Below are 16,678 nucleotides of genomic sequence, written 5' to 3'. Positions count from 1 at the left end.
CTTATTTGGAGAAGTTAGGCTAATGAGCACCTCTGTGTTAAGCAAACCAGTTACTTCCCAGGCAGGCTTCCTCCACTATATCCATTAACTCCACCATCAAACCTGATTTAATTTAATCAAATCTAATTTATTACACTGGAAAATTCCCAGCTACAAGACATAAAAACAAAATCTAATGTCATGAGTTAGTGTGAGCTTCAATTAGCACACTACATAAATAGCCATTGGAGATCATTACTCTGAAAAACCATATACCTGGCTGCATGTCCTGAGTCTAATTAAAAGGAATATGTCCTTTTGTACATTACGGGGAGTTACCTGATCAGTCACTGGGCACTCCCATTCCTAACAGTTACTAAGAGAATACTGTCATGGTTCAACAAATATTTTTCCCAATATTTAAAATAGGAATTATTAAGATTTTTTTGTTTTTAATCCAATAGCATATACGGTGGGCTAACTATATAAAACTCTGCCTACCATCCTGGAGTTTTTGGTGTAACCACTTTCACGGGTTATACTAAACTGATCTCAGTTTTGTTCCAAGTTAAAGAGTTGAGTACTCAATTTCAAGGTCTAGCCTCTATAAAAATTAGGGACCATCCAGCAGTTATGGACATGACATATATGCTCATTTATATAGTTCAAAAGTAAACAATTTGCCTGAAGTGTTTAGTTCTAAAAGTCCAACTCATTGGTAGCCCAGCATTGATTAATTGGATGGGTTAATATGGATATTAATCTCATGAGTTAATAGATCCTGTGAGTTACCATATTAATCTTCTGATTTGATTTTTCTTATGCCTTCCCAATGGGGATCTCTTGCTTCATATTTATAACAGTGTGATGCCCAATGTTTCTAGAAATCCAGCTGCCAAATCTTCAGTGTCTGGGTTGCTCGTGGGTGATGGTGTCACAGAAGTGGACATGAATTTTCTTCATCAGCATGTGTCACTTATGAGTAGAACTTGTGTGGGGTTACGGTAAGAATAACTTCTTTTTAATATTGAGGAAAATGTGTTATAAAACCTACTTAAGAAAAGCAGAATCTGGACAAGGAGCAGCACGTATAGTCTCATTTATCAACCATGACATTTTGGTTTGCGTTTTAAAGTGAGCAGATTTTTGGAGGACATTCATCAGAACAAAATACATAACCAAGTTTAATTCTGCAGAAATAGTGTTCATGTCATTTTCAGATTTATGCAAAGTTATGAAATAGACTTTACATGAGCCAAGAGCCTGGGAATAGATGTTGAGAGAAAAAAAAACTTAAAGGAAGCAACAAGCTTTTTACATCTCCTAAGTCATTTTTTCCCCTCTGTGGGCCTCCAATACAAACTACCACCTCACACACAAAATTCAGTTTTAACAGAAGACCCTCTCATGGATGATACCACAGACTGCCTAAGGGTGAACTGCCTGAGGTTGGGGTTTGATCTCATGGGGTGCCCAGCTTTGGCCAAGCATCAGAACTATGTTTTAAAAAAGTCTCTAAGGTGCAAATGACCTCTGCCAACCATATATGGTGTTTAGGTTACTTTTATGAGAAGCTCGTACCCCCTCATGGAAACCTGCCAGTGATGTGGGGCTGAGACGGGACTGCTGCTCAAGCTGCCCCAGACCACACACACCTGGCTGCTCAGGTGGAGCTGACAGGGTCACCACCCAGCCACCGCTGCCATAGTGTTTCCCCAGGGGCAGCAGGAAACAGGACAGACGTCCATGGTGCTGTCATTGGCTTGACCGTCCTCAAAGTCACCCTCCATAGCTCTGTTCTATAGCCCTTTGTGGCCCACAGCCATGCTCTAACCCACTGCAGAAAGCAACCCGCAGCACAGGAGTCCTGGGATGATCTCCAGCAAAATGGGCAAATCCACCGAGAACACACATGTGGCTGGGTCTTACAGGAGTCAGCTAGAAAATAAATGATTGGACCAAGACAGTGCTCTCTGCCTTGTGGCCCTGCTCCAGCCCTGGGACGCTTCCAGGCATGTTTGCTGCCATGGAAAGTGTTCCTGGGTGTGCAGTGTCACCCCTGGGCCCTGGGGAGGGCTGCAGGTCTCTGCTCCAGGACCAATGATGCCTGACAGGCAACAGTAAAATGCTGAAACAACAGCACAGAGGAGAAAGACCACTAAAGTGTCCTTACATGGCAGGGTCCCTGAGGAGGCAGAAGGGGTTTGGTTCGAAGGACACGAGTAGGGTCCTGGATGGCACAAGTTTGGTTGCCTGAGGTGCCCAACCTCTGGCTCTGTCCTAACCCATGCCAGGTCCACCAAACACCCGCCACATGGCCCAGTGGCAGGGATGGTAGCTGCCCCCTCAACTTTAATAGCTTCTGAATCTGGGTTTCCACCGGTTCTGAAGTAAGGGTGTGAAAGAGACCACCCCAGGCCCTGGCCTGCTCTCCGTCCACTCCACATCGGATCTGAGAATGCAGCCAGGCCTCTCCAGCAGGTGTGGAAGGGAGGCTGAGGCCAGCCCTTACGTCCAGCTGCACACACTGCCTGCCTTATGTAGAATTTCAGTTTGTCACAGCCCTCATGTGATTTATTTTAATTGTCCTTATAAGAGCTCCCACTTAAGTAGACAGATGTCATAACCCCCATGAGAAAACAGGCTCAAAGAGGTGCAGTGACTAACCCAGGGCCACACAGTGAAGTGCCAACAGGGACCTGAATTCAACATCCATGAGTCAAGTACCATTCGCATCTGACTAGGCCCCTTGCATTTCTGCTCTCCCTCCGGGTATCAGCCCAACAAAGCGTTAGCAGAAAGATTCTGCCTGACCAGCTCTTCAGAGTGGGCACACAATGTCTGGCACAGTAGGCATTATATTTGTGTATTTTTTTAATAGGCCAGACAGTATACTCAGTAGGTGGGAAATGAGCAACATAGGTCCTCTCCCCAAGACTGCGCCCTGGAACTGTTCCCAGACTGCATGGAGGTCACTGATGAAAAACCACACAGTCAAGTGAGAGTACCACCCCTCTAAACACAGCCTTCTTTCAGGCCTTTGGGTTAGAAAAGCCAACCACAATCTTTTTTTCTAAGCAATTTGAAAATTTCCTTTCTTTAATATTCGGGGTTATACATACCATCAAACATCTTTGATAGATCATCTGGTAATCCCCTTTTAAGCCAAAGGGCACATTAAGAAAAACTATCCATATGGTTCAAATTCACTTGCAATGAAATTATTTAAGTGTTTTCTCTAAGTCGCATGTGATAGCCTCACAGAAGCTTTCTGAAAAATTTCCAATAAATCTCTCTAAGTCTTTTATCTTGAAAACAGGAAGTCACAATTGCCAAGAGTAATCATGTTCACATCCACTAGTGCCAAGTATACTTTCAATTTGGGGGAACACATTCCATCCATCGCTTCTGGTACAACAGAATCAGGCAGGACTTACTCAGAGCTGGTTAGTAACCAAAGACTTGCAGGGATAAATTACACACCATCCGCTTGGCAGGTCAGCTGGGTGAACCAGTCACCATCTAGATTGCAGTGGACATCAGCAAGCCAGACAGGATCAGGACACCTCTCCTGATTTGTACCTCCAGCTACACTAATTGGTAAATATTCTGAAATTGTATGCAATCAAAATATGTCTTTTCCACATAGGAAAAAAATCCAAAATTCAACATGATGCTGTGCCCATTTACAATTCAATGCTAGTTAAACATGGTATCTTCTGAGTTGGGCTTCCACAGGCTATAAGGTCAGGGTCTGAATGTGAGTCTACTGCTCACTGGCCATGTGCCTCACTGACCTGTTCTGTCCTCTGTAAAATGGTGGGTGGCATATCAAGTTTGTAATATCTACATAAGTGATTTAATGCTGGGCTTGGCATATATCAAGCCATTAATTGCTAGTTGTGTTTGTGGTTGTGATAAAAATGAAATCTCTCATTTATCAGGGTCACTGGAGGGGTGGGTGGCCCCCTGTCCATGGTCACACCACAGAGCCTACCTTGAGGACTTTCACACTAAGGGGGTACATCAAAAGTGATGGACTTTCTGCCCCAAAGACTCTGTACACTGAAAACCTCTTCAGATAAGAGGTTGTCTATATCCAGGTGACTTCTTCTGCACCATAAGCTAAAAGTGCTATCCTTTGTCTTCATCAAGATCTAACAATGATCAAGTGCTCTGAGCAAGCCCTGTTCTCCTGGGTATAAAAGAGTATGGTGTCTGCTGTCTGGTGGCCAGGGGTCTCCGCTAACAGGACATTTTTGTTGTCCAGCAGCATGCGAGGTATCACTCAGTGCAAAGAGAAAGTGGTTTGTCCACCGGCCACCCTGACGCCCCACTGTGCTCACCTCCAGGCTCCACAAAGATGGCCCTTAGCCTCATCCCTGCAGCCTGACAGGGCAGGCCTGCTTGCTCACTGAGTTCCACTCACCCATCTTCTGCCCCAGGCAGCCTCCCCACCATCCCAGGCATCAAACATCAAGGCAAGCAGAGACGCTGTTCTGTAAGGGAGGGGGATGTGCAGCCCATGGGGCTACAGTGGTGGCCCTCACACCGGAGTGTCTCAGCCGGGCCAGGAGAGATGCCAGAGCTGACATGCACAGCTGACGAACAAGCATAAGGACAGGGTGGGGGTATATGCTAGAAAAGGAAGAAGGTAAGCTGCAGACTGCCGGACCAGATGGGCTGCGTGCTTTGCTGTCCCTGCTCTGAGGCTGAATCCCCAACCCCGATGACCCCAGGGCTGACTGACATCTGCCAAGGTACTTCAGCAAACACCTCACCAGCTCCATCTGCCAAGGGCTCCTTCTTCCTGGGCAGTCCTGACACCTGCTCCTCCTGAAACACCTTTGAATGATTCACAGAACTTTTCTTTCACAACACTGATATTTGCAATACTTACTCTAAAATCTCTCAAAGCCACACTTTGCAATAAACAACCTCAATACTTTTAGCTCCTGAGTTTATGTGTGACTATTTCACAAGGAGAAAGGGGATCTTATTTCTTTATTTTGGAATAGTGTCTGTCACAGCGTCACAAACTTTCCTAGTTATTGGATCCCTACCAGGTATAAGGCATTTTGCAAATATCCTCACAATAACCTGATAACACCCTGTTTACAGACAAAAAAAGGGAGGCTCGGAAAGGGTAAGAGAGAACTTGGAAGCCAGGCAGCAGTAGATGCTCAGCTGGAGCTGGAACCCAGGGCTGCCCGGTCTGTGGCCCTGCCTCTGCCCGCTCATTTTCATTCCAGACCTCCTGGTGGTTGCAGAGTCGTGTGGCCAGCATCCACGCTGTGGCACAGGCATGGTGCCTGTTCCAGGAGAAGGCCCCCTGGTGCCTCACAGACCCCCCTGTGAAGGATCTGCTCTACAGCCCCAGGAGTCACTGTGCAGACCTCCACGCCACGTGTACACCCACTTGCAGAAGAGACTGGTCAAGTTCCCCAGGACCTGGCACCCTTCAGGGAAAGTCATGCCCCTGTCCCATCAGGAGCCACTCATCACACTGTTCCCCTGACTCTTATACATGTTCCAGTGCTTCAAGGAAAGACCATCTGGTGAAGAGCCAGGTACCTAGTTGGCCACACCCATGGGCCAGATGCCTGGGAAGCTGTCAGGACCCTGCAGAGACAATCAGTGCAAATGCACATGTCACCATCCTTTGGGAACATCAGAACAGCACCCCTCAGCCAACACCTGCACTCCGTAACACCTTGTTGCCTTCCCAGGGTTGCGAGAAGATAGTTGTTAAAAGGAAAGAAAAAAAGAAAAAACCCTTGATTTTCCCCAAGCTAATCAGTGCCAATTCCTAATAATATTAGACTATGGAAGCCCAAAGAGCCTTTATAAAATGCTTAAAACTAACTCTTCGAACAAACTAACAAACCTAAGTGCCTTCAGCTCAAGATTTCTGCTGCCCACTGGACCTGTCCAGTCCTTTACACTCTTCTTTCCTACTTTCTAGGGTCAGGCAGTGGCGTTCAGGCTGCCACCCCATGAGGAAGCCACAGGCAATCCTTCTTGACATGGAGTACAGAAAGGGACAGAAGCCAGTCCCTCAGGCCAGGGTGCGGAGGCCAGCATTTGTGCCCCAAAACGTGGTCTGCAGAAGCCCGAGGACTGTCGCCAAACACAGCAAATACTTGCAGCCATCCTCAAACCACTCAAGTCTGTCTGTTTTGTTTGGCTGTTTGCTTCGCAAAAGTGCTGAATCATTTTACCACTTAACAGAGCCCTTCAAACATTTCACCAAAGCTTATCAAACAGCAAAGAACATGAACTCAATCCCCAGAAGCCAGGAGCATGGCGATTTATTCACAATCTCAGTTTTATCTCAAAACTGTCTTTGCATTTTGTAGAACACTGCTTATTATTTTGGTGTTTGTTTTAAAGTAAACAGTAACATTTTAAATGACTGAAGGTGAAGAAAACACTGTCTGTTGGATGTGGCTAGTTTATCCAATACCTTCCTGGACTCCTGGAAGGGCCATGTTCTCCCAAGTTCTAGAACCCCAGTTTGAAAAGCTGAGAACCACTATGTCAAACAGCCGCGGGATGTCATCCAAAATGTCCATCAGTGGCAGACCCTGATGCTGGTATTGCTGTGAATATCATTGCAACTACTTCATACCATTACTTTTAACCCAGAAGACAAGGGCAGCAAAAGGCCAAGTCACCTTGTATTGGGGGCCAGCACTACATTGATGACACAGGAGAACTCTGCACAAGTTGGCCATGAGCCTGCTACCAGCGCAAGAACTAAGAGCTTCTGCAACCACGTGCAGAGACATGTCCTCAGTTCTCACAGAAGAAGAAGCCCTTGAGGGGCATCTCTCCCTGCGATAAGCCAGCAGTCTTACTCCACCTCTGTGCAGGCAGGGATAGGATCTCTGAGTCCTACTCATGGCTGTGGCTCATCTGTAACCTGGGAGACCAATACCGATGTCCTCGGCCATCTGCTATGGGGGCTTGAGGTGGACCTCCCCTGGCCCACTGGCAGTCTGGACAGCTGGGAGCCTCTCCAGACGCCAAGCTGGAAGGTCTCCTCCACTGGCAATGTCGAAGTGCAGGCATTAGAGCATCTGCTCCAGACCCATCTGGTGGTGCAGCCGTGATCAGTGGTACTTCTTGGGGACTCACGAGGGCCACAGAAAGCAAAGGAAGCTATCCCCCTTTTCCCCTTCAGTTGCTGCAGACAGCTGGCATTTCCTCATGTAACACAGAGGTGGCCTCACAGACTAGACGAGTTAAGAGGCAGGAGGGTTAATGTTCTAAGGAAACTGCCTCCGTTTGGGGGTTTGGTTGGTGGTGTTGGTCTAAAGTTCCTCCACATCATCTCCCTGGAGAGAATAGCAAATAATGCACTTGTTTTCTGGAAATGAAAGACCTTGTTTTGTTAAAAAGACATTGATTAACTCAATTTTTTACTGTTGTGCAGGACTACTCCCTGAGTCAGTGGCTGAACTAGACAGAGGTGAGCCTGACCTTCTGTCTTGACTGACAGCTCTGCCTCAGTGGTATCTCAGCTCTTGTCAAGGCTCATGTGCTGTACCAGAGCAGACATGAGAAGAAGTCTCCAAATGCAGTTCCACTTAACATTTATTGAGCACCTACTGTGTACTTGTCCCAGGCTTTGGAGAGATAAGATGAGTAAATCAAAGCATCCTACCCTTGAGGACCTCACCATCCAGGCCATGAACCAGAAACTGATTTTTGCCCTGCAAATTAGACACTTAATAAAACTTGTAATTGCATGAGGAAGTGACTGAGAAAATAATGCCACAGACATTATTAATTCCCCATTGGCAAAAGACTTTAACTGAAACTAGTAATGTGAAAAGAGGACAGTCTGATTCATAATTCATTTAAAATTTTGAACACTTTAAGCAAAAAGCAGGCACAGAGAAGCTCATGGGTAAGGCTCCAGGATTCCCTGATGGCATCTCTGAGGCAGCACTGGGATTTGCCCACTGGTGTACTATGCCAGCACCTTGTACCTGAGAGACGCTGACATGTGTCAGTTTCCATAAAGTAACGTGGCTATTTCCCTGGCTTGTTTGGCAGAATTCCTACCATTGCATATGGTGAAGCAGAGGGTGGCACAGACAAGGGGGCCATTGAGAGAGGTCCTTCCAGTGTATCGCTGGGGACAATTCTTCATTTTGTGCACCTTTGTGCAATACCCAGAAACTACACCTTGGTTTCTTCCTTCTCCAAATAATTTTTGGATTTGCTGACCTAAAACATTTAAAGTAAGGTGGAGAAAAAGACAGGTAGCCATTTCTCAGTAATCCAAATGGCTCCCAGCTGCTTGCAAAGCTTAGAATCACTCATTAAAAGCGACAGAACTAGTCCACTTAGTGTCATAAGTTCTTGAAATTTCAAAGCTGAAAGGAACCCTAGAACCTTAGATTTGAACTTGAACCTTGAGATGGTTCTTGCAAAAGGGCCTAGAACCTTCTTGTTGAGTCCCAGCATTTTGTGGCTGAGAGATCTAAGCCCCGAGAAGACGGGCTCTTGCTGATTGATGGCTGAGCTAGCTGCCTGTCAGGGCCACGCTGGAGCCAGAGCCAGGCGTGCACATGTCAATGGTGGACGTGACTGTCGCTTGATGGATTAATGCTGCTCTTACATCAACAGATTAGGGAGGGAGCCCATCTCAGGACACCATGGTTAGAGTTTTCAGAGTCCACATCAGTTGCATTTAATTAAACAAACTGGGCAAGAAAATATTTCCAAGGGTTGGTGCTCATTTTTGATGAACTATTGCTGGAAAAGGCCAAAATTCATGATTCCAGCTTATGAAAATGCTGTTTCTCATATGGCCAAAGATATTTCCTAGGAAAGGAGTGCCAGGAAAGAAAGCAAAGATGCCAGACTGTGGTTTTCATAGTTCCATTGTTTCACTGTCAAATAACTGGACACCTGCCCAACAGGAGGTATCAGCTTTTTGAGGAGGTACCGTGGCGAGTGGTGGTGTCCAAAGATGAATCCGACCCAGACCTGCCCTTGGGTCTAACCGTGCTGGCAGAGAAGCCTTACAGATATGAAGCCAGCCTTAAAGAGAAGTGGGGATGACAACTTTCCTCAGAGCCAGGAGGAGGAAAGGGAGAGAAGAGGGTTTCAAAGTCATAAGAAATGAGACAGGGGGTGTCATGCTGATGACATTTATCGCCAGAAGTGAGAGGAAGACAGGTGGAGGAAGGAACTTAAGTAAGGTGGCAACATTTTGAACTTCCCACTGTGGAAGAAAGAAAGGGGGCCGAGTGAGGACAAACAGAATTGTCAGGCAGCTCTGAGGACCCAGATGGAGTTAGGAAGCCAGCTATGAAGTTATAACAATGCTGACCACTTTAGCTTTTTATTTTTCCCCAACGCTCAGCAATTAGCATGTAGGAGGGGAAACCAGGTAGGGTGGGCGGCCCTGGCCTGGGAACCGGCTGGCCAGTGAGGCAGCCCCAGGGGTGGCCGGGGTGAGTGGCTGACATGGGAGTGGTTGAAATGCTGGAAACTGGATTAAGTAAAGAAGAAACGAACCAGAAGACAGATTCTCCACTCTGAAAATGGGAGGGTCTACAGATCTAAGGCCTGATGAGGTCTGAAAGCAAACTGATGATAAGAAGGGGGATGGAGAGGTGAGAAGGGGGGTACTCCGAGCTTCTCGGTGGTGGAGAAGCAAGTCTACCGCAGGTGACAGAGGAGCAGTGGGAAGCCACAAGGTGAGGTCATGAAACAGGCCAGGGTCATGGAGGCCAATGGCGGGGATGGGCACATTATGAGCCAAGTGCCTACATGCTGTTTGTATTTGGGGAGCAGCCTGGGGGTCAGGGGGTGACCAGGGGGATAGGAATAGCTTGATCATGCCAACATTCATTGAGAATGGCCAAGAATTGTGAACTCTATGCTGACCTTGAGTCCGAGCTCTAATTTAACTGTCAAAAACAGGAACAAGCTTCATGAACTAAAACATAATGTAAAGAAAACATGAGGCAAAATCTGACTTTTATTTCAGTGCTGTGCCTGGTTTGGGCTCCATAAGAAGCACAAACAACTGGATTTTTAGAAAATCATATGACCTTATTGAGAGCAAACATTTCCCAGATGAGGAGCTTGGTGAAAACAGCCTAACTACCCCTAGACTGCTTGAAAACAGGATTGGCCATGACCCTTGTCCTGCTCCCCCAGGGTCTGGCTCTGTACATCCCAGATAACCCCATATCCAGTCGCAGAAAAAAAAAACTAGAAAGACTTCAGAAAAGTCTACAGGAAAGGTAAATAATAGAATTCCAGTATCTGAAGGGATATTCCCTGGGGACAAAATAAAAGGATAGTGGCTTTATATCTCAATAGGAGGGATTTCACATTTCAATACAAAGAAAACTTCTAACTGAAGAATATGGAATGAGCCACCCAAATATGAGGTCAGAGCTTCCACTGAGGAGTTGCCACTGGGCTAGTCCTCGCACTTGCTCAACCCTAAGAATTGTTATACTTGGGTGCGTGACCAGCCTGAGAAGCACTCCAGTCCTGCCAGCCTCCTGGACTCCCTGCCTGCTTGTCGTCCTGCTCCCGTGGCCCAGTGGTCTCAGCCCGGTGCCACCAGTCATCAGCACCTTCCAGGTGTCCCACCTTCTTTATTCCATATCATGGTGTTGTTTATTTTTCAAAGAATTAATGTTGTGGGCTGAATTGTGTCCCTCAAAATTCCTATGTTGGAGTCCCAACCCCAACTACCTCAGAATGTTACTGTATTTGGAGATTGAGTCTTTTAAGAGGGATCAAGTTCAAATGAGAAGACCATCAGGTGGGCTCTAGTCCCATCTGACTGTGTCCTATCAAGGAGAAGAAATTTGACTCACAGAGAGACATCAAGAATGAATGCTCAAAGGGGAAGACAGACCAGAGACAGACCTCAGAACAAATCAAACCTGCTGACACCTTGCTCATGGACAGCTAGTCTCCAGAACTGCGAGAAAATAACTTCCATTGTTTAAGCTACCCAGCCAGTGGCATTTTGTTTTGGTGGTCCTAGCAAACTAATACAGATCCTCTGCATGGCTTTCTGCCCACATGTTGATCGTCTTCCTTTCCCACCAGCATGTGTCTTCATGAAGCAAGCCCTTGTGTATCTTACTCACTCTTGCATCTTTAGCACCCAGACCTGTGCCTGGAAAATCAGGCACTGAGTGAATGAATTAAATAATAAAAGTCCTATTTTTAAATAAAGGCAAGGAGGTGGAGATAGGTCTCAGCAGCAAAGGAGGCCTTCTGGGATTTGAACTGAAACCACTGCTTCCAGCAGAATAAAAGAGTGGAGTTTCTTCTGGTTTCTAATGAAACCTGGAAGAATACAAGGTGTTATCAGTCAAAGCACCAAAGCAAATCTTGGGGCTTTAAACCAGGTGCTGATGCTAATGTCAGCATTTCAAGGACAAATCCTTACTTTGAATGAAGATACTTGAAATTCAGAATACTTTTTTTGCTTAACAGGATAATCATATAGTAACCATTCCTAAGAACAACAGCATAGCATATTTCCCAAGCCTTATAAAAAAGGTATAGATGTATGTTGATCACTTATTGATAATTCTCATAAATCATTCTTATTTTTATTAACAATGAAATGTAATTTCTTTCTGGAGCACTGTAACTCACTCTATGCATTCTGGATATTCAAACTTTTTTTTTTAATCTGCTTTGTATCACATGCCGCAAATAGTTTCAGCTAGCAATTTCTTCTAGTATCTTTTTTATCATTATGTATGACAAATATAGAATTCTGTATCATAGCAGAGTACTCTTTGACAACTAGGGCCTACAGAGGCTCCTGCAGAGAAAGGTTAAATGATCTCACAGTACCGAAAATCAATAATGAGCTGGAGCATGACTGTTTCTGACGCCCAGTTCTCAGGATTTCTGTAACACATGCTACTCGGAAAGGTCTCACACACACACACACATTTCTATTAAAGAAGGTATGAGAAATTAATTACTTTAAAAAATTTAGAAAATTATTTTTTCTAAAACTGTCATTCAGAAAACTATCAGGAAGATTATAAAAATAAAATGGTCATTTAAAATACAAAATACAGATTCAAATACAAGGCACAAAACATTCGTCAGGAAAAGGTTTATGTAAATGTTGACCTGTGCAGACAACCTCTGAGTTACTCCTTTCCTGTTGTGTACATTTCCTGGGCGTACTACCTTCCTGACTATTTTCTGCCAATGTCCTCCCGTGTTTGATCCTCGGTATTCCTCTTGTTTCTCCTAATTTTCACTCACTTTACGCTACCTCTGCTTCAGCTCTCACTGTAGCACGACTCCTGAATCCAAGTCTGCTTCTTTCTTTTCTCTCCAGCTCTCCTTCCCCCATCACGAATCACCTATAAGGCATCTCAAAACAACGCCCATGGTCTCCTTAAATCCAACATATCTGAACAAGAACATATCACTTTATCTCCAAAGCCAGCTTCCTTTTCTGTTTATCTTGCTCTTCCACCTCCTTTTCATTTAAAAGGGACTTTGAAAATGGCCTACACCCATCAAAACAGACCTGAGAAGCAGATTATGGTTGTGGTTTCAAAGTACTCACCTTCCTCTCAACAATAATACCACATTGATGTATTTAAAAACATGCTTCATGAGAATAGAACATAGCTCCTCACCATATTGCCTTTGGGATATTGCCCAACCATGCTCTGAAACAACTTCATTCATTGTGCATTATTTTTTCACCATTGATTAAATATATTCAAAAAACACACATGAAATGTCAACACTTCTCAACAAGTAAAACAATATGACTGGACAACATCAACATCCAAATGATAAAACAAATATATACAAATATGGAGCAGAGATGGAAGGCAGGTAGGTAACGCATCACAAACCATCCCATGGTTATAAGAAAAGAGAGCAAGACTAGATGTAGCATATTAGCCAATAAAAGCCCCTGTTTGGTGGTTCCATTCCATTATGCCAACCACAGGTGAGCCTCCTCATCGGGCCAGGACTGCCATCTCAACCACCATATTTGCCTGTTAACAGCACAACAGAATCCCCAGATGTAGACACAGACACTTCCCCACGCCAGGACATGAAAGAACAGTGAGAAATGAGCAACACTGGCTGCGGTCTGGTCCATCAGGTGCAGAGCAGATCGACTCAAACCGTGTGGCATGTGTGTTAGTTTAGCGATGGGAACTCGATGAAGGTTTGTGAGCACATGTGTGTGACAGAAGCACAACCCCCTTGAGAGATGGTGCTTCAGTGAAGACACGAACTGGATGAGCAAATAGTACCTGTGATGGATTCATTAAATGGTCCTGGACCCTTAATGGGAAAACCATCAATCTTGATCCATTCACCTCCTAAATTAGGAAAATGCAACTTGATAGTTAGAAAAGAGAACTATGGGATTTTCCACATTTCAAAGCATCCCTAACATATATTTAAGTGGTCTTTTCAAGAGTCTTCAAAAGGATCTGCTCAGGCTATACTAGTGGCTGAGCACTCAAGCTTTATGAACAACACACCTTTTTTATCTTTTGCAAATGGTGTGCTAGCGAGTACACAAAAATTTAGGACAAAATGTTAACAACCTACACTAAAATTATTTTAAGAGGAGGGATAAATCTCTCCTACTTTTCAATCTTTCAACTTGCTATACAAGTCTAAGAGTTTCTTACACAGGAACTCTTTAATGATTCTAATATATTGACCTGAAGAAGCAAGGAGGGATATTTCTCTCAATCTAAGTAACAAATATACAGCGTCCAATTCTAGATGAGACTTACCGGGTGGACTTTCAGCTCTGTAAACTGGACGGCTCACTCCACTGTGGTTTTCTGCAGTAACCAGCACAAAGTACACTACCCCCGGCTCTGAAACATACGGTTTATATGAAGCCACCGTTTCAAATCTCCAAGAACGACAGTTTGATTCGCTAACTGTCTTCCTTATACCAGGTATAACCAAACATAAAAATCTGAATTAAATGACAAACCTAGTTGTAGCCTTCTCTTTTTTAAAAAATCAAAATCACTAACATTCCTCTCATGCAACTAAAACACAACTGAATAATAGAACACAAAATTTATTTAGTACAAAGTACAGAGCATGTGTGATAAACCTGGGTCCTTGAGCAATTCAACAAAAAAGGCTTTTGAGCTTTTTAATGTGAAATCAATGTAGGAAACAGGAAGTCACTGTCTACTAAATAGGGGTTTCAACCTACAGTGTTAGTAACTACAAATAATTCTTCCCTTTGGAAGTTCCAAATAGAAATCTCCAAAAAATAGGAAGAAAATGTCAATATAACTCATAAAATGTAGTACATAGAATATTTTCATTGCAATATATAAAGGTTTATGAAATTTTCTCCTTTTCACAATAAAATATTCCCCTTACTATGTCTGCATGTCCTTTGACTATTTCAACAAAAATCTAGAAAAATAGTTCCTGGAATCTTGGATATGTTAATCTTGAAATAACTGGGCTTCACTCTTTGACTGGCATCTAGGGGTCAAGGTCAAATACCGGTGGTCTGTTTGGCTGGGCTTCTGAAGTTGCTGGGGTACAAAAGGAAACCAAGACACCAAGCTACAAAGTGAGTGTACCCTGAACTTGCAGCTTCGAAAAGCACAATTCTGTGCTGCTGGATTTTGTCCAGATGAATCACTATCCTGTGAAAGGTAAGTGAAGCTGCCAGTTTCTTGAAGAGCTGAAAGCTTGCAGGCATTTGAGGGGACAAAGGGCTGTAGTGGTGAGTTACTTGTGTCAAAGGTCATATGGTAAGTGTGTTTCCCAAAGTGAAGAGTGTTCCTTTAACAAAAGGTCAGTTCTCAAGCCAGAGGTGACACAGCTGATGCCATGTAGGATGCCTGCTGCGCCCAAGGCGGGTATGACTTCTGCTGACTGGCAGGGCATGGTGGCATTTAGGGTTTAGCACAACCTGCAGACTGACTGGGAAATGCCCTAGGTCAGACAGAATGCAAAATCATGCACTTTATCTTCCCGTTCTGATCATACTCAAAGAAATACAACCCAATCCACATGTCTCTGATTCCCATTCAGTTAACTCATCAGTAAGTTGCTTGAGAGACACTATTTGTTTTCAGTGAGTTCTAGGGCTCTCTTGTTGCATGTGTTTCTCCTCTAAAGCAATCATAACAGTCCAAGGTTTGGACAAGCAAATATGACCCTGTTCATGTCTTCCTTCAGTCTGATAGAACCTCCCTTTAACCTCACAGCCTGACTCTGGGGCCACATGATGTGAGAGAGACTCAGGGAAACATGTTCAGCAGGAACTATGTGGAAGGGAGTCTGGTCCCCTTTACCTCCTTCCTATCCTTCCTGCTCTGTTACCCAGAAAGCCTAATATTTCAGAGCAGGAGCTGGAGAGGAAGTAAGTGTGGTGGACCACAGCCAGGCATCCGAGGAGCCACCAGCATGGTTTTGGAGCCATGAAAGGAAAGTGCAGGGAGACCTGGTTGTCGCAGATCTCGACTTTTTTTTTTACTTTCTTATGATCCATCTTAAGACTGAACCATGGGCTGATGGTAGAATAAATAGAGTTTCTGGCTACTGGGATCAAAACAGCAAAAGATAGAGCAACCCTAGGAAGCTACTCAAAGCTTGAGCAAAACCACCTATACCTGTGCTGATAAAACAATGTATTTAGGAAAGACTTAAAATACTCCAAGCTTCCAGAGTCAAATTTAATGGGGAAAAATGTTATCTTTGAACCAGATGTGGCTAGGCATAACATAATCACCCACACCTTTAGACAGACACTTTACTTGAGTAATCTCTAATTGCAAAATGGTTTATCAATTACGAATCTCAAAATGAGACTACAAAGTTGTCCACTAGTGAAGTTTCTATGAGACTAAAAAGGACTAACATATTTTCCAAGAGAACATGCAGAAACTAAAAATCATTTCCTATATGAATTTGGAGAGCTATCCAGGAATACTTCAGTTCAAAGGCAGGATGGGGAGCCTGGGGCGCGAGGTGAACACTACTGAACAACAGCCCCCTGACCTTGGCTACTTATTCCCAAAGAACCTTGAGTCTGGCCTCACTTTGCATCACAAGCAGTCATCCTATGGGTGGAACTGGGAATGTTGGTGTACAGTTAGTTCTGACTGGGAACAAGACTTGAGTGTCACTTACCCACATCCTCAATAAGGAAGGACTGCGTCTCCGCATTCACCTTGATGTATTTAAGACTTTTCATTGACTTCCCATAGGCAATGTTGTAATGCTCCACAGGTCTACTGGTAGCATCTTTGGGTGGGTCCCACGTGACTTTCAGGCCCATTTTAGTGGACAGCAGTTTCACGTGCCTTGGCTTCAGTGGGTGGTCGGCTATGCAAACAGGGTAACTATCAACTTATGGGAAGGGCAGACTGGGAAAACGAATATTTTTCCAATGTTCTCTGATACTGCTATGAAAAGAGCAAATGACTTTAAATCTGTCTGATCCTAAAGAGTTTAAGTATGGTTGTGTTTGGACATCATTACAGTATAAGAGCAAAACAAACACACCAAACCCACAAGCTTTTATGTAGTTTGGGTAACTGTGGGTGGTAAATTTACAACAAAAGTGAAACAAATCACAGTAAACTCTAGGCATTCTCCAACTTGATTATGTTGCCTTGCTAGTGCAAGAATAACAAATTAGTAACTTGAC

The 16,678-nt window shown here is 44.3% G+C and overlaps 1 protein-coding gene across 3 annotated transcripts in view; it reads right to left on the bottom strand.

Moving 5' to 3' along the window:
- The window catches only part of FNDC1 (fibronectin type III domain containing 1), an 87,912-nt gene that overhangs the window by 47,214 nt on the left and 24,020 nt on the right, over positions 1-16,678 (bottom strand). For 2 of the 3 annotated variants that reach the window (XM_037023726.2, XM_073219852.1), the window contains exons 2-4: positions 16,159-16,353; positions 13,779-13,865; positions 13,284-13,352 (exon numbers count right to left, since the gene is read on the bottom strand). The exons of the other annotated variant lie outside the window; for it this stretch is intronic. In XM_037023726.2, the coding sequence (XP_036879621.2) occupies positions 13,284-13,352; positions 13,779-13,865; positions 16,159-16,353 (351 nt within the window). The remainder of the gene's footprint in view (positions 1-13,283; positions 13,353-13,778; positions 13,866-16,158; positions 16,354-16,678) is intronic. 3 annotated transcript variants of the gene reach the window in all.

Source organism: Manis javanica, chromosome 13 (genome assembly GCF_040802235.1).
Source record: "Manis javanica isolate MJ-LG chromosome 13, MJ_LKY, whole genome shotgun sequence".
NCBI classification, from domain to species: Eukaryota; Metazoa; Chordata; class Mammalia; order Pholidota; family Manidae; genus Manis; species Manis javanica.
Note: the sequence above shows the minus strand (reverse complement) of the source record. Positions and strands in the feature narration are given on the sequence as shown.